Source organism: Melospiza georgiana, chromosome 9 (assembly GCF_028018845.1).
Source record: "Melospiza georgiana isolate bMelGeo1 chromosome 9, bMelGeo1.pri, whole genome shotgun sequence".
NCBI lineage: Eukaryota > Metazoa > Chordata > Aves > Passeriformes > Passerellidae > Melospiza > Melospiza georgiana.
The window spans coordinates 8,498,353-8,522,163 of NC_080438.1; the positions used below are offsets into that span (position 1 = coordinate 8,498,353).

Genomic DNA, 23,811 nt, shown 5'->3' on the forward strand with positions numbered 1-23,811 from the left:
CCGCCCGGCCCCGCTCCATCCCCCGCCCTCCTCCCTCCCGCAGCCGCACCGAGCCTCAGACCGCGGCGGGGCCGGGCAGGGCCGCACCATGACCGAGACCACCAAGACCCACGTTATCCTGCTGGCCTGCGGCAGCTTCAACCCCATCACCAAGGGCCACATCCAGATGTTCGGTCAGTGGCCGCGGCGGCGGGGCGGGCTGGAGAGGGCGGGGAGGCCTGGGGAGCGCCGGGGGCTGCCCCCGGGTGTGGATGTGCGGATGTCTGGATGCGGGGATGTGGGATGCGGGGATGTGGGATGCGGGGATGTGGGATGCGGGGATGTGCGGATGCGGGGATGTGCGGATGCGGCCGCCGCGGGGCTCGGGGCGCGTTCCCAGCGCGGCTCCGCTCCCGGGCGCTGTCCGCGGCGGGTGGTGCTGAAGGCGCCGCGGGCGGGGAGCGCCGGGGCCTCCCGAACCCGCTGGCCATCCCTGGCAGCTGTCCCCAGCCCTGTGGGGCTGTCCCCTGGCATGGCGGGGTCCCCCCTCTGCACTCACAGTCTCCCGCTCCCGGGCCGCAGCCCCCGGGGTCGGTCCTGGCGCTGTTTGCCCGCTGCTGCTCCGTCCTCGGGTCTGCGAGACTGCAGCCGCTGCAGCACTTCCATTTCCTCTGACCAGGGAGGAGATGGAACCAAGCAGCCACAGCCAGGTACAAAAGTCAACAAAAAATACTGGCACTTAATGGAGATACTGGAGTAGTCAACCATCAGATTGATACTAGGTCGAAGGAATGGGAAATGTTTGTGTGAGATGATGGATATTATCGAGCGTCCCTGTGATGATACAGAGGATAGGGATGCTGGAATCACTGCTACAGCCTGGCAAGACAAGAGGGAGGGAAGGAGGGAGAGAGGAAGGGCAGTCTCCATCAAAGGCGGTCTGACATGCCATAGATACTGTTTGGGTAAAGCTCAAAATGCCCGGAAATCCCAATGCAAACAGAGGCTCCCTTGGCCAGGGAGAAGTCCTGGGAAGTGTCCACTGCAGACCACCCCAGAGTGCAGAGACAGGATTCATCCTTTATGTCTGATTGGAGATTTGAGCCTGGGAAGCAGATACTGAAGGTCGTGTGCTACCAGTGGAGAAGCACCCCTGGGGTTTCTAAAAGCTGTATATAAGTTTCTAAATATATAAACTATATAAAAATACTTGAAATCAGCTTGGGGTATTTCTGCATAAAACCTTGGTTTTTTAGAACATAATCAGTTGCACATCAGGTTTGAAAATGATGGTTTTCTAGATGCAAAGGATCACATTGTTATTCCATTTCATAAGTGCCAGCAAAATGTAGGCCTGGGCACCAATATGGTTGAAATTTTAAAAATATATATATCCTATTCTCTAAGCAAAAAGAATTTGCCAAAAAGGATCAAGAGGAACTATTTAAAAATAAAAACAATTATTAAATTAAATTACAAGAACTTGGTTGATGGAAGCAACCACTGATGAAAAAATTTCTTTAGTCTTATTTTGATTAAGCAACACTAAAGATATCCATGTGGCCCTTATTCAGTGGACTAACAACAAGTAACAAAATGTATTTTAGAAAATAAGGATCAGTGAGATATTAGTATGCAGTGCATGTTCTTATAGACTCGCAGAAAGATTTTCTTTTTACTCGGTACTCTTCAGAATCTTTATCAAAGATGTGAAAGAAAATATATAATCCCTGATGGCAAAAAGTGGCCATGGCCCCAAAGTGGGCATAATAGCAATTCCTGCTGGAAATGAGTCAGTTGTGCTGCCTAACTCTGGTTGTTTGATGAAAAGGGCTTGTTCAACAGCAGAGTCAAAGGCAAAGTCATATGTCCAGCGGGGAAGAACACACTTCAAAGATAAACAAAAGGCAAATGTCTTCTGCAAACAGCAGTGGTGTCAAGGACTGAGAGGGGATTGTGCACAACCCACTGAATGCAAACTCTGTGCGGTGCTGTAAATAAAGCAGCAAATGTGACCCTTGTAGATACGAGCAGGGGAATATCAGGCAGAAGAAGAAAGGTTGCATTATTTTCATGTACAGCATTAGCAAAACCCCTCTCTGAGGAACAGTGAGAGGAATTACATTAGTTTTGGAAGCCAGGCTTCATGGCAGGAGCCTAGGGAGGCTCAGCCTAGATCCATCCTTAAATATGTTGAGGGGTATCACATATCCCTGCCCTATGCTTAGGGGAGGGATATGTGATATGTGATGAAAGTGAGCAACTTTGCTCAGCAGAATAAGTACGGGTGAGATGCCAAGATTGGACCCCACAACAGTTCAAACTACAAATCTGTTGTGTGGGTTTGAGTGAGGGTAATCAAGTAGTATGAGAAAGTACCTGGGCACCTGGTGGATCGTCTGTCACATGAAGGCTGTAAATAAATACTCAGACATCTTTCAGGAAGACAGGTTTTAGCTACAAAAGGGTGGTTTGATGTTGAATTTTTCTATGCATGTGTCCTGTAGAGCTCCTGGAATACAATACTTGAGATACCTGATAGGGACAAAGGAGACTTCCATGAGGAAAGGACACAGAATTCAGTTTCTAAATCCATCATCATTTTTGTTTGAGGAACACTTCTCCCCCAAAAAAGAGTAATCCTCTGAAGCCATGGGAATCTCAACCAAAATCTGTGTTACTCTTCTAGCTCTGCACTATAGAGTCCAACCAAAACAGTGCTCTATCCTGTAAATGATGCATTTCAAACAGCTGAATTTGGGCAAAAATATTGTCTTTGTCATTCAGACAAATATTTGGGCTTTGAGGACCTAATAGGAGGATTTTTTTGCTTAACATAGAGAAAGATAATTTATCTTTTTAACACAGGGCACTAATTAAGCCAAAAGGAAGTACAATATTTGCTCAGGTATGTCACTGTAAGCACACCATTTTATGTCAGCCATTGTTTTTCTCAGTGTGGATTTTACCATGTTTTATTCAGACCAAAACCCAACCTTTTCCCATAGGATTTTTGCCTGAATAGGGGATTAGTTAATTATGTGGAAGTCTCTTCTAGTGGGGGAAAGATTCCCATTGAGTTATTCATTCCATCAGTCATATGAATTTAAGACTCATCCTTGGGATTTCAGAAAGCTGGGATTCTTCTTACAACCCCAAATCTGCAACTGCATCCCACTGCTGAACCTCGTGAGCAGCTGAACTTACTGCAACAGAGCTCCCTGCTTCATCTGCCAGTTAAAATTCTGGGTCACTGGGGCTCCCCAAATGAGGCTGAATCGTATCTGTGTACACAAAATGAATATCATACATATAAATTAATACTTTGCCTAAGATATATGACATATAACAAAAAAGTAGGTGAGACACAGTCATGTACAGCCATCCCTACCAAGGGGTCGAGACAAACACCCACATAGTCCTGAAAACACTCCGAGCTATTTGTGGTGTCAGCTGTGCTTTGAGAGGGTTCTGAATCACGAATGTCAGTTGTATTTTCCAGCTTTCTGTGGCTATGAGAAAAAGTTTGGGTTGTTTCTGTGGTAGGCAGGAAAGATGGAAGGACAGGGAGGGCAAAGGTTGTTTCCAAAGCTTGACACAAACATTGGTGGCCTTTAACACAAAATGAAACTTCATTTATAACCTAAGGAGGTATGGAGAAGAAAATGCAGAGCCAAATCAAAGAAGAAAAAAGATTCTGAACAAAGTCCTGCATTAAAGCCACATAAAACCCCACCACTGTTGGATGCAAGGAGCCCACCTGCTCACCTCAGCCAGTACACACCAACCCCAGGATGCTCACTTTCCTTTCTTGCTGCCACTCAGAGGAGCACTGAGCATGGGCTGCTGCTTATCCCCCCTGCCCTGCAGCCAGCTCAGGAGGGGAACCCCTGAGACATCCCCACGCTGATTTTGGGTCTCAGCACAAAGCACTGGGGCACACTCAGTGGCACAGACACCCAGCAGTGGCGTCTGCTGGCTGAAGTGCATCTTCTCCATCTTGGCCTCCTCTCAGTTTGCCTCCTCCTCCCTTCCCGTGCAAGCAATGCCACCCAAAGTACAAAAGCCAAGGCACCAACGTCAAAAGCAAAACCTAATCCATGCAGCTCTCCTCACACAGCACAGCCCATGCTGGCACTCTGCCAGACAGCAAGCTCGTGCTTGCTTTGACAATTAAATCACTTCCCCATGTGGTCCCAAGCTCAAGGAGCCCTAACACAACTGTGTCCAGAGCTTCAAAACCAAAAGGCAGCTCTGCAGAGCAAAGTAGAAAGAAAATTTTTCAATTCAAAAAAATATAGTTCATTTTGAAGATGGCCTTGGGTAAAAAGCTGGGATTAAAGGCATCACCAGACAAGGTCAGAGGCTCCAGGTTCTCTGTCATAGTGTTTCAGAGTTGGAGATAGAGTCAAAAATTAACTGGATTTGGAAGGAAGGTGCTGAGAGTAGTTTCTTTGTAGGTTCTGCAGTGGGAAGGGCTTGTACCATCCGATGGATATGTGAGAATTGGAGGATTGTTCTGATGATTTCTTCAAACTGAAATGAGGATTTTGGTGGAGTGAAATGGTATCTGGTCAAACACCATGCTGTGTTTTGATACTGACTTTTTTCCTCTCTATTTTCTTTAACTGATTTTTCTTCAATTGTAGAAGAAAAGGTCCCTCTGGAATTGCCCACACCCTCTATTTTGGCATTTTAGACTTTTTTTTTCCTTGCCTTTTAAAAGTTCTGAAATTCTTCGCAATCCATTCTTTTCATGTACAAACTTCTGGCTTCATTCACAAAGTCTTGCTCATCAACCACAGTTTTATTTCTACCCACCTCTAAGAACAGCTTCATCTTCAGGGATTGGATGACCCCTCAATTCCCCTTTCCACCTCTGCTTATCAGCCTGCAAGCAGCAGGGCTTCACTGGGGCCTCCCTGCTCTTGCAGAGGGAGATTTCAGCCTTCCTCCCTCCCTTCTGGATGCACAGTGCCCACAAAGTCCAGCAAGGTGGAGTTCAGGGTCCATGGGGATGTTCAGAGCTGGTCTCAGAGGCAGCAGGTTGGGTAACCCTACCAAAAAATGGGACATTATCTGACTTAGTCACAGGTACTTGGCTTTTTAACAGCTAGTTTTTGGGTACTATGAAGCGCTTGATGGCAAATAGAGGATTCTAATCAAATCTGTATCATCTGCCTGTATCCATACTGCCTCATCTCCTGCATGTGGATTTGTGGGGTGATGGGTTGCTCCAGATCAGCTTCTTTGGGAGGAAGAGATTTGTGAGATGTCATTCATGACAGGGAGTTTTGGTACCTCAGATATTTTAAATGTGTTTGACCATGGAGTTTCCCCACCTGCCTCATTTCAAGCAGTGCCCAGGACCTGGACTTGCACAGAAGAACACTGCCAGTAAATAGCCTGGATCCTGAAAGTCAGCAAATCCCCACTGCTCTTTCCTTTTTGTCTGACTAAATTTTCCTTAGGTCCTACATGCATCTGTTGTTGAAGAGAGTTAATATCCCAACCAACAGCTGGGTAAAAAACATTTCTGGTGGAAAACAATGAAAGAGGACTCTGCTATCAAACATAAAACCCTCTTGCTTGGTTCTTAAGAAAACTTGAGCAATTAAAAATCTCAGCAGGCTGCTCTTTGATTGTGCACTGCAATCCTTGTAGAAGAGCACCGCTGAGGGCTGCTGCATCCCAAAGCAAGGGATTTGAGATGAAAGGATGGAGTTCCCTAAGTAAAGAGGGATGAAGAGGCAGGAGCTGAGGCTTTTGTTAATGATGTATTGTCTTAATGTCCTGAATTTCAAGCATCATTTTTTCTTACTTGATTGAAATGACTGGACTGCAGAGCAGTTTAATGAGAGCGTCACTGCCTGGGACAGAGCTGGGAGAAATGCCTGAGCAGTGTGACAGCTTCACCCTTTCCCCTTTGCTTCAATAACAATGCATCTGCAAATGTCCAGGAGCAAAATTCCTTCCCTCTCCATCTAACAAAAGCTTCTCAGGAGCTTGGGAGAGACTTTGCCGTCTGCAGCACGAGTAAGAAGTGGGGCCCTGTGAGGCTGCCTCGTGGCTCCATTTCCTCCTGTGCTGAAATGGGAACGAGTAATGAGCAGGAGGGATCGATGGATGGAGGGGAGGTGCCGTGCGGCTCCGGGAGGACGGACAGACGGACAGGGAGAGGCTGGATGAGCAGCTTTGGAGCTCAGCAGCAGCGGCGGAGCGCAGTGGGGATGGCTTGAGCAGGGCAGAGCCAGGGCAGATCTCACTTAGAGCAGCCGGATGATGTGTCAGACACGGGGAGCTGCTGCATCCCCGCTCATCCCTCTGTAAGAGAGCCGAGGAGCTCCCACTGACACCCGAGCCGCTGCAATCTCAGCGAGCAGCCCAACCCTCCCCTCGGTACGGGGGGCTGGGAAGGTGAGCTGTGCCCAGCCCAAGTGTCCCTGGATCAGCGGGACAGCGACACTGCCAGCCCTGCCCTTGTGCCAGGGGCTGGGTCACAGCACACCTCCACACCCACCACTCGCCCCAAACACACTGAAACTGCTCTGCTGGGAGGGCGGAGCAGCACCCATGGCTCTTCTGGGGAACGGTTTATATCAGCTGATGTCACATTCCCATCACTGCACCCCATACAGACTCATTTTTCACAGCCTTTGTCATCAGCTTCCTGCATCTCCTCTTCATAACCCAGAGTGAGTTTTCCTGAGCGTGAGACTAAACTCCATCAATAACTATTCAGGGATTCTTTTAAACATTTATAAGCTATTAAATATTTAGCAGTATTTATTACAGTCTCTGAGACATCACATTGGCTCCATGATAATGCCACCTCCCAAAATGTGCCACATACCTTCTTTTATTCCACCGACTATAAACAAACCTGGCAGTGAGAAATTCAGTTCTACAACCTCATTCAAGAAGGAAACAGGGGCTCTGCTTCTATTTAAAAACCATTTGCACTCACTGTGATGCTCTCACCCCCTGCACTGCCTTCTCTGATGCTTTTTAACATCAGCCTGTGCAGTGCCAAGGTATCAATTAGCTGCATGCTGAACACCAGCAGCCCACATCTCTCATGTAACCTTGGGCAGCTCATTTAACTGCTTGAGTGGTGCAGTGGGGGGATCACATCCTTCTGCTGCTGTGGGGCAAGCACCCCAGGGATGGGGGCCAGGGTAGGAGTGGGTCATGACTGTGCTGATCTGCCTGCATCTGAGTGGTGACTGGCCCAAAATGGGTATCCTCACCTCTGAATGCTTTGGCTCCCCAAATCCCTTCTGGCAGCAAGGCTGGGGGGCTGCAAGAGGCCCTCTGAGCCAAGGAAGTTCACCTGTGTTGAAGTGTAGCACAAGTACCTCCACCCTTAATCCTAACCCTAACATCAACCTCCATCGGGGACCAGGGAGCCCAGAGCAGCTCTGGGAAGACCCAACAACCTCTGAGGACTGAGAAATCAGCATAAGATAGAGACAAAGCCAGGGCACCTCTGGATTTTGGCATGAGCATGCCCTCTCTGGTATTTATAACCCCTCAGTCCAAGCACTTCCATGATGCCACCAGTGCCCAGCCAAGCAGGGAGAGATTTTCAGATGCCATGTGTGGAGACAGTCAATAGTACTCAAGGCACAAGCTCTCATTCCACTGAAACACTATTGTTGCTAGAAAAGGCAACCTGGCTCAAAAACACTTTTACCCCCTCCCTCTTTTCAGCATCAACTAGTTTTCTTCAGTAAGCCTGAGCCACTGGATGTATCTTGATCATAACAGCAGAAATTTGCTAAATCAATATTTGGGAACAGAAAAGCCTAGCTTCTTCAGAAATATGCACGTTCAAAAGCCACTGTAGGGCTTGCCCCAGGAGCAGATTAACTGAGATCAGTCTGTTTCAGGGCTGGAATAGGAGGCACAGGCAGCCCCCATGGGATGGGTGGAGAACCCATCTCCCAGCCAGGCAAGGAAGAACTTGCACAGCCCCTGCTACACAAAGGTTTCTATTTTCACTGAAAATCCAACAGCCCCTAATTGAGCTTAAGCCTTCCCTGAGGAGATGACGTTTCTCTGTGGTTCATTGGCAAGGGAAAGCAGAAAATCCACTTTTACCAGGACAAGCTGGGTTGGGGATGCTTAAACACGTAACTACGCTTCTGGCACCTTTGCTTTGTGCACAGACATGGCTGATGTTTCTTTTTGGGGAAAATGGGGTCTTGGGAATGAGTCTGCAAAGAGACAGGGTTTCACTGCTACACAACTGCAGTAACAGGGATGTGACATCCGTCTGGTGTCACCTTGAGCCTGAAATCCTACCATGGCTCTGTCACCCCACACCCTGACCAGCATCCCCCAGCCTTTCTGCCCCTCTGTAGCTGGGATGTTTCCTGCCTGCACAGTCCTGGTTCAGCCCACACAGATCCCACACAAGGTCAGCATCCTCAGACACCCTGCCAGCAAAGGCAAGCCCTGGGTCAGACAAACAGGGGTCAGCTCCATGTGGAGGCAGCCCAAGAGCTGCTGGACAAAGGCTCCTCATCCCTGCTACATGGGGAATTGGGAACCATAAATAATCTTCTGCTCCTGGTGGGATTGTGATCCTGCCACGTGTCCGCCCAAAGGAGCAGCACCACACATGCCAGGACGTAAAAAGCTCTGCCTTTGATGTGCTACAACAGCTTGGAAATGAAAACAAACACAGTGCTTCCTCAGGGAAATTAGGGCACTGGAAAACAAGTGTGAAAATCTGTTGGGGTTTTAGTTCCCTTTCATTTTTTTAAAGGCACTATGTGACACCAATTTTCCCTGAGTGAGATGGGGACTAGGACCTCTCCAGGGATGTACATTAAGGTGCCTGTCCTATTTTGGATGTTCTATCCACATTTTGACTAAACTGACATATAAAACCATGGCAGAATAGTGAAAATCTTGCCTTTTGCTGCTACCCTTTTGCTGGGTGGGGTGACAGGTGATGCACCAGACAGGGAAATGTACATGACCTTTCACTTTCCACTTCAATTCAACATATACAAAAAAAATCATCTTACCTAGAGATGCTTAATCCTTCTCCAAGGGCTTCTAAGCAAGTTGTTTCAGTGCTGTCCTGCAGAAGACAGCTGAAAAAACCTTCTTTAGGTGAAGGCCTCTTCTTCATCCAATTTTAGAATCACTGAATGGCTTGGAAGAGACCTTAAAGATCATTTTGTTACAACACCATTCCCTAGAGCAGGCTGCTCCAAGCCCCATCCCACTATCTGGTAAGAGTTACTTTTACCCCATTAGATGCTTTGCCTTACCTCTTTAGCCCCAAGACCTCTGAGATACCCAGGTGCTGAACACCTCACGGAGGTGTTTAACATCCACCCACTCGGCTGCCCACACCTCAGGTGAGATCCAGCAGGGTGTGAGAACGTTCCTGCTCTCCCTGTGATACCAGAGTGGAGATCTCCAAGCAATAAGTTACATTGCTTCTCTGTGCAAGTGGAGACAGTGGCAGCACTGTACCGATCACAGAAAAGCAGGATCAGTCCCTGCTTGGAGGAGCTGGTGGCACTTCAACTCAAGAAGCAGCTCCTTGTACTCCTCCTTATGTTGCTCACCTGATGGGCATTGTCTGCTCCCTCCCACTCCACAGCAGCAGGAGTAGCAGCTACAGGAGGGAAAAGCACCTTGGCCTGGGTTGTTCTGCCATGCTTTTCCTCAGATGCTCCTTCTCAAGCTCTAGGGCCTGAGAGCTCTCCTTCCTGGACTCCTGTGTAACTTCTCAGGCACATTGACACTTGCAATACTCCACTTCTAATAAAAGAGGGAAAATTAGGATGTCTTCACTTTCAATTTCAATTATATCAAAGAGGTTGTCCCTCTAGAGCTTCAGAGAGGAAACCCAGATCCTCTGGGACCAGCCAGGTCCGCTGCCCAGGCCCCATCTAGCTGGGGCTCCAGGAAATGTTCTGCTATTTCTAGATCAGCTTACTGTGACTCAGTCTCCTACTTTTATTATTTTTAGTTAGTTAGTTTTAAACACCTAGTTGTACCTTTCTGCTTGAAGCCAGGAGTGATCAACAGATGGTGATAGCATGAGTCTCATTAGTCATCACTTGTGTGGCTCTGAGCTGGACACTGGTGGGGACCTGGGTGGGCTGGCAGGGTCAGGTCCTGCAGCATCACCTCTCAGGGCCTTTCACAGCCTCCTCTTCCACCACAAATCTTGAGGCATTTGGTGGCCAGTGCTTTTTTTGTGCTTATGGAAAGCTGATAAAGCTGATGTACAGCAGCACCTGAAGCCCTGTCACAGCACATGCCACAGTGGAGACAGCCATGGTACACAGAATATCACCATACAATATCAGAAAGCTTCAACCCATGTAGAGTAAAATCTTACCACTTGAGAAGTCTTCAAGCTTCTTGTTCTGTAGCCCAGCCTTTTATCCCCTCCTGTTGGTGCCCTGCCCCTGTGTGCCCTCTGTTCCCTTTGGTGGCTGCTCAGTGCCCCTGGGCACTCCATGGCTCATTGCTGTCAGTGCTGCTCACCTGCTGCCACAGCTGCACCCACTGGGGATGGGGCTGGGCCAGCCCCACTCACAATCACCACACACTGTATGCCTACAAAGCCTTTCCCATATTTGTTATTTCCACAGTGCCTGGGTACAGCTATGGACTAATGGGCTGGGGGAAAGTGCAACAGAGCAATTAGCTGAGAGATTAATATCTTTTAAAAAATCATTAGGGGGCTTAATGGGATTTTTCTGCCAGCTAGAATTCTCCTGAGGATCTGACTGAAATTGTCTAGGAGGCACTGAGCACGAGGCAGGACAGGTTATTTGGGTCAGTGGGACAAGAGGATCTCCCCAGGCTTGCCTTGGGAAGGGCCAACCCCACGGTGGAGAATCAGTCTCCAGCTTCTTCCCAAAGGAGAGACCTCTCCTGAAGAGCAGCCAGGGCTTGCTCTGGTAGGAATGTTTCTTCTGGGAGCCCAGGGAAGGGAGATGCCAACAGTGTTCCCAGCACTAGCCAAGACCTGACAGTGTGTGAGGACACTGCTTGGGACCCAGAACAAGGCTCTGGGCTAGGCAGGAGAGCTGGGCTCTGGGAGGAGGACACCTCTGATGAATACATTCCTAATTTGGCATTCAGAGAGGGCTTTTTTAAAAAATATCTCTATATATATCTATATACATACACATCATTCAATTAGACTGAGAGTAACTGCTGGCTCCTTGCCCACACTGAGCTCTGGAAGCACCATTTAGGTCCTGCAAGTGCTGCTAGCTGAGAATAAAACAAAGTGTGCTGGCATATCTGGGTCACTCTCTCCTGCAGAAGAAGGGATTTTAATGGCCATGTCCCACCTCCTGCCCAAGGTTGTCAGAGGCCAAATTGCTGAAAATAAAAATGAGACACTTGGGAGATGGTTTTGCCTTTTCCATCACCTGTGGCTGTGCAACTTCTGAGTCCCAACTCTCAGGGCCATGCAATGAAGGCTGTGCAGAGCTTTCTTGCCTCCCTGCTACCTTGTGTGTGTTTTCAGAGAGCTGGCACAGTGTGAGCAAGCTGCAGCTTCAATCCCCTCTGGGGGAAGGGCATAAATCAGAGCTGGCCTGTGGCTTTACTCTATAAGGAGAAAAAAAAATAGAAAAAAGGAAGGCTTAGGGGTGCAGATGAACCAGGTACAAAGGCAAAGCAAATACAATCCGAAATTACACCTTGAAAAATTGAACATGAGGAATATTTGATTTCAGTAATGTCAGTTTAGGTGATGGAGCACTGCCAGAGGAGCTCAAACATTGTGATTAAATATACTCAGTGAGAACCTCCAAAAAGTCACATCTTCTAAATAAGGACTGATTTCCTACTGGGCAAGTGGAATGCTATTTTTTCATTCAAACCAAAGAGCCATCACTTTTCAGTTTTGTAGCCCTGGAGCATATCCTCTGACTGGTCTTTCCCTATCTTTGTCCCTCAGGAAAGCAGCAGAGATGAAAATACCTGAAGTGCATTTGCAGGACAGGCAAGCCAAGCTGGGCTGGGAAAGCAGGAAAGTGTCACCAGTGCTGGGATGGGTGCAAGTGTCACCCCTGTCCCCTCCCTGCCCAGCACAGCCAGGCTGTGGCCATCCAGCAGCTGCCAGGCACAGGGCCATGGCTGAAAGCCTCCCATGCCACAAGGAGCCTGCCAGGGGGCTAATGCATGTCTTGGCAGAGCCACCACCCCGGGTTTATTTATGTCACCAATGTCTGAAAGCCAGGGAGGCTGCCTGGAGCATTGCAGGCAATTTACTGCAGACAAGGAATGGGCTCTGTATTTGCAGGCTGACATCCTTGCATTGATGGGGCAGGATATAAAGTGCTCGTAGAAAATGAAAATACTGGAGGGGGTTTCTGTGGTCTGGTGTAATCTCTGGACATCACAGGTATTCAACAGGCAAGAAGTGGGCTGGGGAAGGGATGGGGAGCTGTGACAGAGGACAGGAGGAATGGAAAGTTATGGGCAAGAGAGAACCAGAAGGCAGGCGTTCCCATTCCCTACACTGCACTGCTTCTTCTTAGCCCTCATTTGCCCAAATACTTCCCCTGTATACTGAAATTATATGTGGTGTTTCTGAGGTAGACAACAAGCTCTTGGAAATGCAGATGCCAACTTAGAAAGCAGTCTCATTTTTACAGATTGTGCAGGTTAAAACCCAAATGAGCAGTTTTGATGGCAGTACAGAGCAGTAGCATCCCTCTCCTGCCAGCAGCAGAGCCTCCCTGAGCGCTGCAAGGCCATCAGCAGCCCCTCAGGGACACCTTTCCCTAGAGCCAATTGCTCCAAACCCCTGCTTACCTGGCCTTGCACACTTCTAAGGATGAGGAATCCAAAGCTTCTCTGGGCATCCTGTTGCAGGGCCTGTTTTCAGCAGAAGAAATGCTCTGTTGAGGCAGAAGGTGGTGGTACATGTGTGGTGTAAGCTGGAAGCTGGAGCTGAGAGGACCTGCCAGCAGCAAGGGCCACATTGCCTGAAGATGTGGAGAGGGTGCCAGGCTGTTTAAATACAGACCTTGAGATATTGGTAAACCAGGGAAAACCTTTGGCTTTTGCCACCAAGAACTCAGACCAGATTAATACCATCAGCCACTCTAGAGAGCTTGAAACAGAGTTTACATGCAAAGAGTTCAGCTCCTCTGAAAGATGAACTTCATAAATGGGACATAAGAGGGACAGATCAGTGTTTTTAATCTTCCTTTGTCAAGGAAAATCAAGTCAGGGCAAATCAGGAAATAATGAAAGGATGTGTTAATTTAAAACTCAACGGCATCTTTTTTGTTAGGGAATTTCCTTTTTCTTTTAATTTGCATTTTAATTTGCATTATGATAAAAAGGTAAGTGCTGAGCCATCAATCTTCACTTCTCTCTACCTGTGCAAAAAAACCAAACCCAAGCATACTGTGTTTTGCTGCATGTGCTCTCATGGGATTTTGAGGGCACAAAGGATAATTTTGGTGCATCCAATTCAGGCAATCAGATTTTACTCCCTGCACCAATCAAATGATTTAAGCCCATTTTTCCCTCTCTGGAGGCTGGTGTGTCCAAAGCACAAGAGCTGGGAAGGCAGCCAGAGTGAGGATTTCAGGTGAGTCTGAGGAAAAGGTTATATTAAGGCTGGCAAATTTCCCACAGGCTGTCACAGAGGCCTGAGGCTGCTCAATGCCCTCGAGGGGGAAAAAAAGGTCCATGGCAATTATATTTCCTTAATTTACTTTTAACTGACAGCAACTGAATAAAATTCCCTAGCAGAAATTTCAAAATTTGGAAAAAAAAATTGCCCAAGTGACTTAGAATCCTGGAATGGTTTGGGTTGAAAGGGACCTTAAACTCATCCCATTCCAACCCCTGCCATGGGCAGGGATGTGCTCCACTAACCCAGGTTGCTTCAAGCCCCATCCAAGCTGGCCTTGGATGCTACCAGGGATGTAGCAACCACTGCCCCCCTGGGAACACCCACCCTTCAGGAAGGACCCCTCATCATCCCCTAGGGCAGTGCCAGACACTGAATTCAGTGTCTGAAGGATGTGATGCACAGTGACATCTTGGGATTGCTGATGGATCCTGAAATCACCACCTCCATTCCAGAAATGCTCCTTTTATTTGCAAATCCAAAATATTTTATAGATCTTGAAGAAAAAAATTATCTGTCTAATGGCTCATCAATCTTATCTGCCCTTTTGCTCTTACCTTCCTTATCTTCTTTTTCCTTGGTACTGTCTCAATAGCTGGGGTAGATATGTAGCAGACCAGGTGGGTTTGGCAATTTGTCACCAGCACTTTTATCCTCAAATGTCACCTTTAGGTAAATACCAGCCTGAAACTGAACATCTCTTAGGACAGCTGGGACATGGGCAGCACGTGAGGCTGACACAGGCCAGGGAGGGATGGAGCAGCTGTGTGGCTGTGAGGGACTGGCTGGGCCATGGCTGGTGTTGCAGGGCTCAGTGGGTCCTGCTAAACCCCCTCCATCCTTCTCCTTGTCCCCCCTCCAGAGCGAGCCCGGGATTACCTGCACAAGACCGGACGCTTCATCGTCATCGGCGGCATCGTGTCACCCGTGCACGACTCCTATGGGAAAACGGTGAGCTGTCCCCATGTCCTCTTTGCCTCCAAAATTAGGGCTGAGCACTGGGCAGCACTGCCTGACCCGTGGTCCCTTCATGGCCCTCTTCTGCCTGGGGCAGCTCCTGACCTTGGGAAAGTCTCGGAGAAAAGGGAGAGGATGAAACCTCTCGTTGTTTAGATAGAAACTGCAGTGAGACCCTAAAATGAGCCAAAGTACTAGGCAGCAAAGAGAAACAGTCCATCCAAAACAGTAGTGATGGTGATGCCTTAGGTGGGGGTTGGTGGGGGTTTTTTAGTTTTAATTATTTCAAAGTAAATTGTTAGGGTTAGGGGTTTTTTTGGAGGGGATATCAAAATTATGCAATTATGAGTGGCCTTTAGGAGCATTTGTCAAATTAGGAGTGGTGAGCTCACTTGTCTCCTGAAAGCTGGAGGAATTTCATCAAGAAATCACCCCCTCAGGCTGGCCCCTTTGGAGCACAGGTCTGGGAGTGGTGCTGCTGAGCAAATCTCCCCACCTCAGCACGTAGCCAGGGCTGAGCCCAACAGAGACTCCTCCCCTCCAGCAAACAGGAGCTTAAATAAACTTCTGTGGGCAGGAAGAAATCCTTCTGGCCTGTCCCACACGACTGAGCCTGATGTTGTGCCCCAGAAGGGTTTGCAAGCCCAGGCTGGCCAGAGCACAAGGCTTCATGAGTGTTCTTCCTTCCCTTCTCGCGCAGGGGCTGGTCTCCAGCCGGCACCGCCTGACCATGTGCCAGCTGGCCGTGCAGTCCTCCGACTGGATCAGGTGGGTGGCACAGCTGGCACTGCCATGGCACCCACCACAGCCCCTGCCCCTTCCCTGCACCCTGGGCACAAAGTCCTGCATGCACAGTGGAGATGCCACCAGCTGGCACAGCTCCAGGATGAATTTCCTCCCAGCCCAAACATCAGAGACCTTCCTCTCCCAGTCCAGCAGAGAACAGACAAGGAGGGTTACACCACCCTTCAGGATCTGGGGAGTCATTCAAGCCCTAACTGAGCCTGAGGTGTCTGGGTGATACCCAATGTCACTCAGCTCACTCGTAGCACCAGCCTGCAGACTTTCACCTTCCCAGCACTGCCATGGGGCATCTGGTGGTTGAAGGGACACCAGAAGCATCTTGGGCTGCCCTCAGAAAGAGGGTTATGACACACATACTCACATCAAAACCCAAAAATGCTGGTTAGTTGCGTACCAAGCATGGAAAGATGACCAGGCACACATTCAGCTCTCCAGAGCTGTTAGGGATCACTGTGGAGAGGGGCTGGAGGAAGGACATGGTCCATGCCGGGGCTGAGGGATTGATGATGGCTGCTCATGGCACTGCACTGGCCAGCCATGTGGAGAGGAGGGGGCATGGGCAGGAGGTCCAGGCAGTGGCCATGAGCTGCACTGTTGCCTTGCTGTGCTTCTGGCAGGGTGGACCCCTGGGAGTGCTACCAGGACACCTGGCAGACCACCTGCAGCGTGCTGGAGCACCACCGTGACCTGATGAAGGTGAGGCAGCCATGGGGGCACCAGGGTGAGGGCAAGGGGACAGTGCAGGGGTGGGGGTGCCCTTCCCCAGCTCAGGGCCATCAACAGCCAAAACACTTCAGAGACTGACAGAGAGAAGAAACACATCAGAGACTGACAGAGAGAAGTCTTGCAGGAGCACAGAGAGATCCTGACCTGGAAGGGGTGAGACTGTCACAGCTGCTCTGAGGGCTGGGCCCTGATGCAGAAGGAAATGGAGCCCTCCAGCTGGAACCAGCAGCCATCCTGGACCCAGCAGCACCAGGAGGGCAGCAGGGCTTAAGGCAGACTCAAAGCAGGGGTGGGCACATTATTAGTGACACCCTGCTTCCTCCTCCCTGAGGGAGGGAGGGGTGGAGGGGCCTCCCCGCTCACCAGCTGAGCCAGAACTGCTGTATGAACCTGAAAAAGAGACCTGACAGGAAAATTCAGCATCTGGGAAGTCCCCAGGGAGCACAGCCCCAGGAGGAAAAGTTCAGGCAGTGCTGAAAGCCAAGGAGGAAAGTGTCTGCCCTTGGGTGACAGGGGTAGCAGAGCTGCTGGTACACTCAGATATAGGAAGAAAAGCAAAGACAGGAAATGGATGAAAGAGCATTGTACAAGCTCACAGACAGCCCAGACAGGAGGCACAGGAGTGGCACTAGCCAGCCCAGCAGGATGTCCAGTGCACCCTGGCACTGTGGTGCTGAAGCCAGGGAGTTGCTGGTGATACCTTCCTTTCCCTGTGGGGATGGGTGGAGCAGAAGAGAACATGCATGCTCCTTGCTAGCCCACACAAAAAGCTTGATACCACCTTAAACACAAGTCACAGGCTATCCACAGGGTCCTGATAGCCCCAGGCCCATTTGATGAGGTTAGATGGGACTGGGCACCCTAAAGTGAGCTGGGATGTGCCTGTCACCAAAGGTAAACTTGAACCAGGGGTGAGAGGGCCAGAAAGGTTTTGTGAGGTTGCTGGGGTGAAGACACTGTTCCAATTACATCCTTCCCTGATTGCAGAGAGTGACTGGCTGCATCCTGTCCAATGTCAACACGCCCTCCATCACCCCTGTGATTGGGCAGCCCCAGAACGAGTCCTCGCAGAACATCTACCAGAACAACAACAGCGTCTCCAGCAAGCCCACTGCAGGTGGGTGGGGTGGCACAGGGCACACAGGGGTGGCTGCTTACCCCCACCTCCCAGCCTGGGTTGCCAAATATTAGAACAGTGCTCCATCACCTTAATTTTGGACAGGTGTCTCGTCAGTCTTGGTGCAGGAAGTCCAGGGTGGGGCAGGGCTGTGATGCAGGAGTCAGCATCCAGCACAGCAATGGCAGAAGCCAAGAACAGCTTAAAATGGCTGTGAAATCTCCTTGGACTTCAGCTGGATGATGTCTAGGCAGTGAAACCTACAAAAGGAAAGGCTACCTGGTACCAAGGGATGAACTGGCAGGAGAGATGATGCAGTGGGAATCCCTACAAGTCAGAGGGATGTGCACCATAAAGGTATTAGCTGAGAAGAGGGAACACTACTTAAATCCCATTAAAATTTACATCCTATGATTTTATTCATGATTTTAGCTGCCTAGCTGGTCCCTTCAAGGCACAGTGGAGCACTCCTGGGAGTTAAGACCATGAGAGGAGGTGCTGGGAGATGCTGGGAGTAGTTGCACACCCAGGCACAGGAGCATTTTGCAGAACCAGGGTGGCTGAAGCACGTGGAAGGGTTAATGACACAGCCTCCTTCCCATTAATTTTCCTTCTTGCCCTTTAGCAAAGATCTTGGGGAAGGTGGGAGAAAGCCTGAGCCGGATTTGCTGCGTCCGCCCGCCCATGGAGCGCTTCACCTTTGTGGGTACGTAGAGGGAAGGTCCAGCATCTCCTCTAGAGAGCCCCTCCCCTCCCTTCCTTCCAAGCCCTCTTCCAGGCTGGGCACCAGCACCTCTCTTTTGCTGCCCTTTCTCAGATGAGAATGCCAACCTGGGGACAGTGATGAGATATGAGGAAATTGGTAAGTGCACACATCTCTCCACCTTGCTCCCACTCCTCTGGGTGAGTGCTGCATGGCTTGGGGGCATCTGCATGGCAGCTCTGGCAGACACAGCATCATCCCACCTTGGTGCCAGCTACTGGGGCTCAGGGATGCCACAGAAACCGCTCCAACTGGGCTGAGCCTAGTCCCATGACAGACAGCAGCCTGAGATAAGGGAGTGCTGGGGACACAGCTCCCAGCACTGGCACAGAGCTGCCATGGCACCCTGTCCTGACAGTCCCCTCAAGTGCCATCAAACTCGGCCTCCCATGGTGGTGTCACCCCATGCCCACACTGCCTGCAGCCCTGCAGAGCTTCACACAGCAGCAGCAGGAGAGATTTTGGCTGCCTGACCAGCCACGGTGCCCCTTGCTCTGAAGGCTTTTAGGGTTTTAGTCCCACCAGACATCACCCAGAGCTCTGCGTGGGGACTTTACCAGTGGTTTTGTGACCCTTTTCAGGCACAGCCTGGGACTACAGCCATCCTAGCACTGGCACCATGTAGAGCCTAAAGGCTTTGGCCACCTGGGAATGCCAAATAGGGAGGCATTTTCCCATGCAGTCACCTTTTCTCATCCCTCTTGGGTGGGGCGGTTGGGGGGTTATGGCTTTTGTCTGGCAGTTGCACAAAGAAATTAATCTCTATGGGCCTGTCAGAGCAGAAAAGTTCCCACAGCACAATTTTCTCACTGAGCTGCAAAGCCAACCCTCAAAGCTGGGTGGGGGAGGAGGGAGTTCCTTCAGCCCCCTGTGCTCCCACCTCTGGGCTTCTCTCCTCTCTTTTCCAGAGCTGCGCATCTTGCTGCTCTGTGGCAGCGACCTGCTGGAGTCCTTCTGCATCCCTGGCCTCTGGAACGAGGCAGACGTGAGTCACCACTGCCAGGCCCCTCCATGCTCCTCCTACTCTGCCTCCCACAGCCAGGGCTCCTGGGAGCCACCAGGTCCCTTGGGATGACAGGAGCTGTGCCCACCATCTCCACTGCCTCCTCCATCCCTACCCTGACTGTCATCTCCCCTACACATTTCCACAGGGCTTCCATGGCCCCAAGCCCTGCACCCTGTTAATGCAGAGGATGTCACCTGGGGTGGAGGGTAAGCCCATCCCAAGGCACTTCAAAGGCTGTGCTCCCACTCCTTGTCCCTTGGAAGGGGCCAGTATCAAGCCAGTATCTGCCAATCCCAGCAGAGTGAGGTGTGCAGGTAGGAAATAAGGTATTTACAGGAGTGGTTCAGATGTTAAGAATTCAACATATTTAGAGGCAAATCAACATGTTTCACTGTTGTTCCTTGCTGGAAGAAGCTGTATTTTCACGGGAGAACACCAGCCCTGGGCTGCTGCCCCACCTGCTGCTCCTGGTTGGAGCCATGCTGGTTGTGAGGGCTCCCCAGCTCCTCCCTGAAATCAGGCACTCAACACAAACCTCCCTCCTTGAACTTCTCAGCCTTCAAAAATCAGTTAGCACATCTTCAGTCCTTAATTTTTTAAAGCATTTGGGCAGCAGGCATCTCTTTTGAAGGGCTGAAAAAACTGAAATGAGCTGAGCCAAGCCCTGAGCCCAGCACAAAGGATGCAGAAATGACATCAAAGCACAGGCAGAAGATGTTTTCTGCAGCAGCACCTCCTCATAGACTCCTGCTGCCTGAATTTGCTGACCCAAAGTTCTCTTGGATGACCCTGATTCGTCTCATCTGAGAGAGGTTTGAGCACTATGAGTGCTCCTCATGCAGCAGCAAATTTGGCCAAACGAGTTTGGAAAAGCAATCCTCCCAGACCTCTGTCAGGACCAATACCTCCATCCTGCTCACGAACCCTTCCAGCCAGGCAGAGATCACATTCACCTTGGGCAACCTCTTCTGCTGCCACCTCCTTCTGCCACAAGTTCTCCTCAAAGCCTCACCTCAATGTCTACTAGTAGGATTTAACCCTGTGCCTTTTATTTGATCTACTGCCGACCACTTGCCTGCACAACTCCATGTTTCTGCCAAGGCCGGTGACATAGCCTCAAATTCACTCCCCATGTCCTTTCAGACCATGGTCCAGCTTTCTCAGGGCAGGGTGGGGTTGGCAGGCAGTGGGAGGTTTTGCGTGGGGTGGCTCTGAAGCTCTCCACACTTTGTGTTGCTGGCAGATGGAGGTGATTGTTGGGGAGTTTGGGATCGTGGTGGTGCCGCGGGACGGAGCCGACCCCGAGCGGATCATGAACCACTCCTCCATCCTCCGCAAGTACAAAGTGAGTCAGAGGGTGCACGTGTGCCCAGGGAGGGCTGAGAGAGGACTCTCAGTCTCTCTTCACCCAGGGAGACAGTTTTGTCATGGGACACAAAGCATCTCAGGGTCAGGTGCTCTCGGCTGGTGGATGGGATGAGCAATGGGTCACCACACAGCAGGGTGGGGAGGCTGGAGCAGCAGATATCTGCTTTCAAGCCATCCCTTCACTCCTCTTTTCCTGTTTCCCCTGCAGAACAACATCCTGGTGGTGAAGGATGACTCAAACCACCCCATGTCAGTTGTCAGCTCCACCAAAAGCAGGTGAGTGAAGCTGGGCTACTCCCACTACAGAGCAGGGTGTCCCCAGCCAGCCCCTCCATTTGCAGGGACACCTGACCCACCCAAGTGGGCTCTGACACCTTTCTCTCTCCCCACACGCCCAGACTGGCCCTGCAGCACGGGGATGGACACGTTGTGGATTACCTCTGCCAGCCTGTCATTGACTACATCCTCAAGAGCCAGCTGTACATCAACGCCTCTGGCTAAGAGCCCGAGCCCTCGCAGCGAGACAGCCCCGTGTCCCGCCTGCCTGCAGCTCTGCATCACCCCTCTCTCTCTCTCTCAGTGTCTCCATCTGTCCCCCATCCCATGGCCTCCTGCCCGTGTCTGCCTCTCACCCCCAGCACCAACACTCTGTTGTGCAGCCCTGTCCAGGGAATGGTTTGGTCTCTTGCTCTGGGGCACTGCCCTGCCCTGTGTGCATGGGGAGGGAGGGGGGCTGCTCAGGGAGCGACGTGCTCCGTGTGCTCCCAGCATGTCCCTGGGAAACAGTCCCCTCAGTCCATCTTCCCAGCATGCTCAGGGCAGGGGCTGCCTATTCTGCATCATCTTACACAACTTAAGCTCAATAAATCTGGGTGGATTTTTTTTTTTATTAAGTAACTTTACTGTGAGCCCTTTGGGCCTCTCAGCCCAGTGACCAACCAAACCCTGGCTGGCAGCAGACAGTTGTAACACAACCAGCTCAGTGCCCCACGGCAGGGGAAACCTCCTCAGGCCAGCCATGAGACAACCCAGCTAAAAAAACCCTCCTCCTGCCCCTGAAAATCATGGAGAGGGCATTTCTAAAAGGCAGCAGAGGCCTTGGTGAGCACTGCTGCTGAAGCATTATGGAGAGAATGTCACATCTCACCTTCCCCTAGCTGCAAGAACTGAAGCCACTCCCTAAGATAGTGAAGTTGGGGTGATGTTCTATCCCACAGAACCTAGAAAGGGATCTGCCTTTCATGGGGCCAAGAAATTACAGAGTAGAAAGAAGCAGGTGGTGAGCCAAAGCCTCTGGTGAGAATTTACCCCAAACCTGGCTGTGTCCATCCCCATCCTCTACCCTCCAGATCTCCATTTCTGCTCCATCCATCTTCTCCTGCCATTCCTACTCTCTGCCTCTCCTTGAAGAGCTCATTAAATGCACGTTAACCTCCCCCTCCCAAGCCAGCCATGGCTGCTTTGCACATTCCTTGGGACAAGCCAGGCTCCTGTGGTACTCCCCCTGATGCCAGGGATGGATCCTAGAGGAGATGCTCACAGTGAAAGCAGGACAGGTAATGCTGAGCAGTTACTGGAGTCTTGTGGAAGGGAGGATTGCTCGAGCAGGGCCGTGTCCTGCAGATCATCCCTAGGGCACAAGGACTCTGAACAGCTCCTGGGAAGGGTCACAGCCATCAGAAAGGTCTGGCCCTCACCTTCTCCTCTCCCTTTGCTCCCTGTAACCTTGGATCACTTTGGGTACAGTCCTTCTGCTGTGGCTGAGAGTCCTCCAGAGTCTTTCAAGGAAAAATGTGAAAATTCTTCTATTTTGTCCCTTAAAAGTCCATAAATGGTCACAAGGAGCTCTCAAGCAAATTCCCAAGGTGGGACTTTGTGCTAAATTTGGTGACCTGCTGGGTGCTGCTGGCATCCTTGGAACAGCAAGCCACTTTGGACAAACAAGGAAACCCACAGGGTCCTTGCAGCAGACAGGATATTAGGAGCAGTAGTTCACAACTTCTCAGGAAGGCACAGCCCTTCCCAGAAAGATAGAAGTGATGTGACTCACCCAAAGGCCAGAAGAGGTGTTTCCTTGTCAGGGATTTCCCTCTGCATGGAGAGATTTCTTTGGGAACTGTTCTAAATGTGGCAGCTGAGTCCCCCAGTGCCAGCTCTGGTATCTCCAGGCAGTTGAGTACATATCCCATAGGATGAGGAGATATGGAGATGCCAAAGCAGAGAAGGTGGTGAGTGTGTGGGGGACTCCGCTCCAGGGAGGCCTTCAGCAAGGTCACCACCATCACCACCCCACTGATGTCCCCTGGCAGTGACACCTGTGAGTGCCCTGAGACACCCAGGGTGTGTCAGCTACTCGCTGGGCTGCTCTCCACATTCTGTTTGTCAGCCTCCCTTCCCTCCCCACCCCAACACACAAGTTATCCCAGACAGCAGTCTCTCCTCCTTCCAGATGTCCCCTGTGTTCCTTAGCTCCAAGCCCAGTGATGGCAATCAACCTCCACCACACACAGAGGGACTGAACCTCCTGGGGAGCAACACCTCTGAGGTGGGAGCAAGGACAGCGGGTTTTCCCGGAGGAAAGACAGAAAATTAAAAATGGAGAGGGAGGAAGAAAGAGTAATGTCCAAAAGTCATCTCTGATCCTCCCTCCAGTACACAGAAGGAGACCTGGGAATGCCATGGCCTCCTGATCCACGTGGTTGGGATGGTGAAGCTTAGCTGTGGTGAGGATGAGGAGTTTGTTCTGCTCTTACCTTCACATACCTGCTCAGTAAAACTCACAGGATGGGGGGAGGGATGGGGGTTTGTAATGGGGCCTTCAGCTCTGGGACTGGTTTGGAAAAATGTCTTTGGGTGGGAATGGGAAGAAAATAATCATCTGTGATGATCCATGTGACCGCTGGGGAGGTGAGGATGGGGGTGTCCAGGGTGCAGGAGAGGTGTGGGAAGAAGCTCATGGGTTTTGGTCTTTGAACCGCCACTTTTTAACAGTCAATTTGCTGAAAGTGAAATGAACTTCAAACGTCTTTTGGGAAAAGAAAATTAATAAAGGGGGGAGGGAAGGGGTTGAAATTGCCATGCCACCAATTTCACCTTTGTCAAAAGTTTTGGAGCCTTTTTTTTCTTTTTTTCTGTTGCTATATGAAAAAACAGTCATTGACAAAAAATACTTTATCAGCAAAATGTTTAAATTATGTAATAAACAAAACAAAACAGAGATATTACTGGTGTGATTTTAAAAAGCCCCAAGACTGAGTCAGAACAAGAGAGCAAATGCCTGCCCTGCTGGGATAACCCATGGCCAAATCTCCCCAAATGAGGAAGCCTGAAAAAAGTAAGTGATAAGCAAGATCTAGCCAAGAGTATTGATCATTTATTGACCTCTTACCTGTCACAGCTGAGAAAGCCATGGTACACAGTGTATCACCATGCAATTTCAGAAAGCT

The 23,811-nt window shown here is 50.3% G+C and overlaps 1 protein-coding gene across 1 annotated transcript; it reads left to right on the top strand.

Annotated features, from left to right (window-relative positions):
• Positions 1 to 14: 14 nt before the first annotated feature.
• On the top strand, positions 15 to 23,582 carry NMNAT2 (nicotinamide nucleotide adenylyltransferase 2). The gene is made up of 11 exons (XM_058030510.1): positions 15 to 173; positions 14,487 to 14,575; positions 15,282 to 15,349; positions 16,003 to 16,081; positions 17,099 to 17,228; positions 17,854 to 17,934; positions 18,046 to 18,090; positions 18,900 to 18,976; positions 20,241 to 20,342; positions 20,574 to 20,641; positions 20,764 to 23,582. Exons 1-11 carry the CDS (start codon positions 89 to 91, stop codon positions 20,864 to 20,866), a joined length of 927 nt encoding a protein of 308 aa, XP_057886493.1. The 5' UTR covers positions 15 to 88; the 3' UTR covers positions 20,867 to 23,582.
• Positions 23,583 to 23,811: the final 229 nt, after the last annotated feature.

Excerpts from the sequence above, each read along its gene's own strand:
- NMNAT2 (XM_058030510.1), top strand. The coding sequence starts at position 89 with ATGACCGAGACCACCAAGACCCACGTTATCCTGCTGGCCTGCGGCAGC. Across the intron at positions 18,091-18,899 it reads GATGAGATATGAGGAAATTG|AGCTGCGCATCTTGCTGCTC; the intron begins GTAAGTGCACAC and ends TCTCTTTTCCAG. Across the intron at positions 18,977-20,240 it reads GCCTCTGGAACGAGGCAGAC|ATGGAGGTGATTGTTGGGGA; the intron begins GTGAGTCACCAC and ends TGTTGCTGGCAG.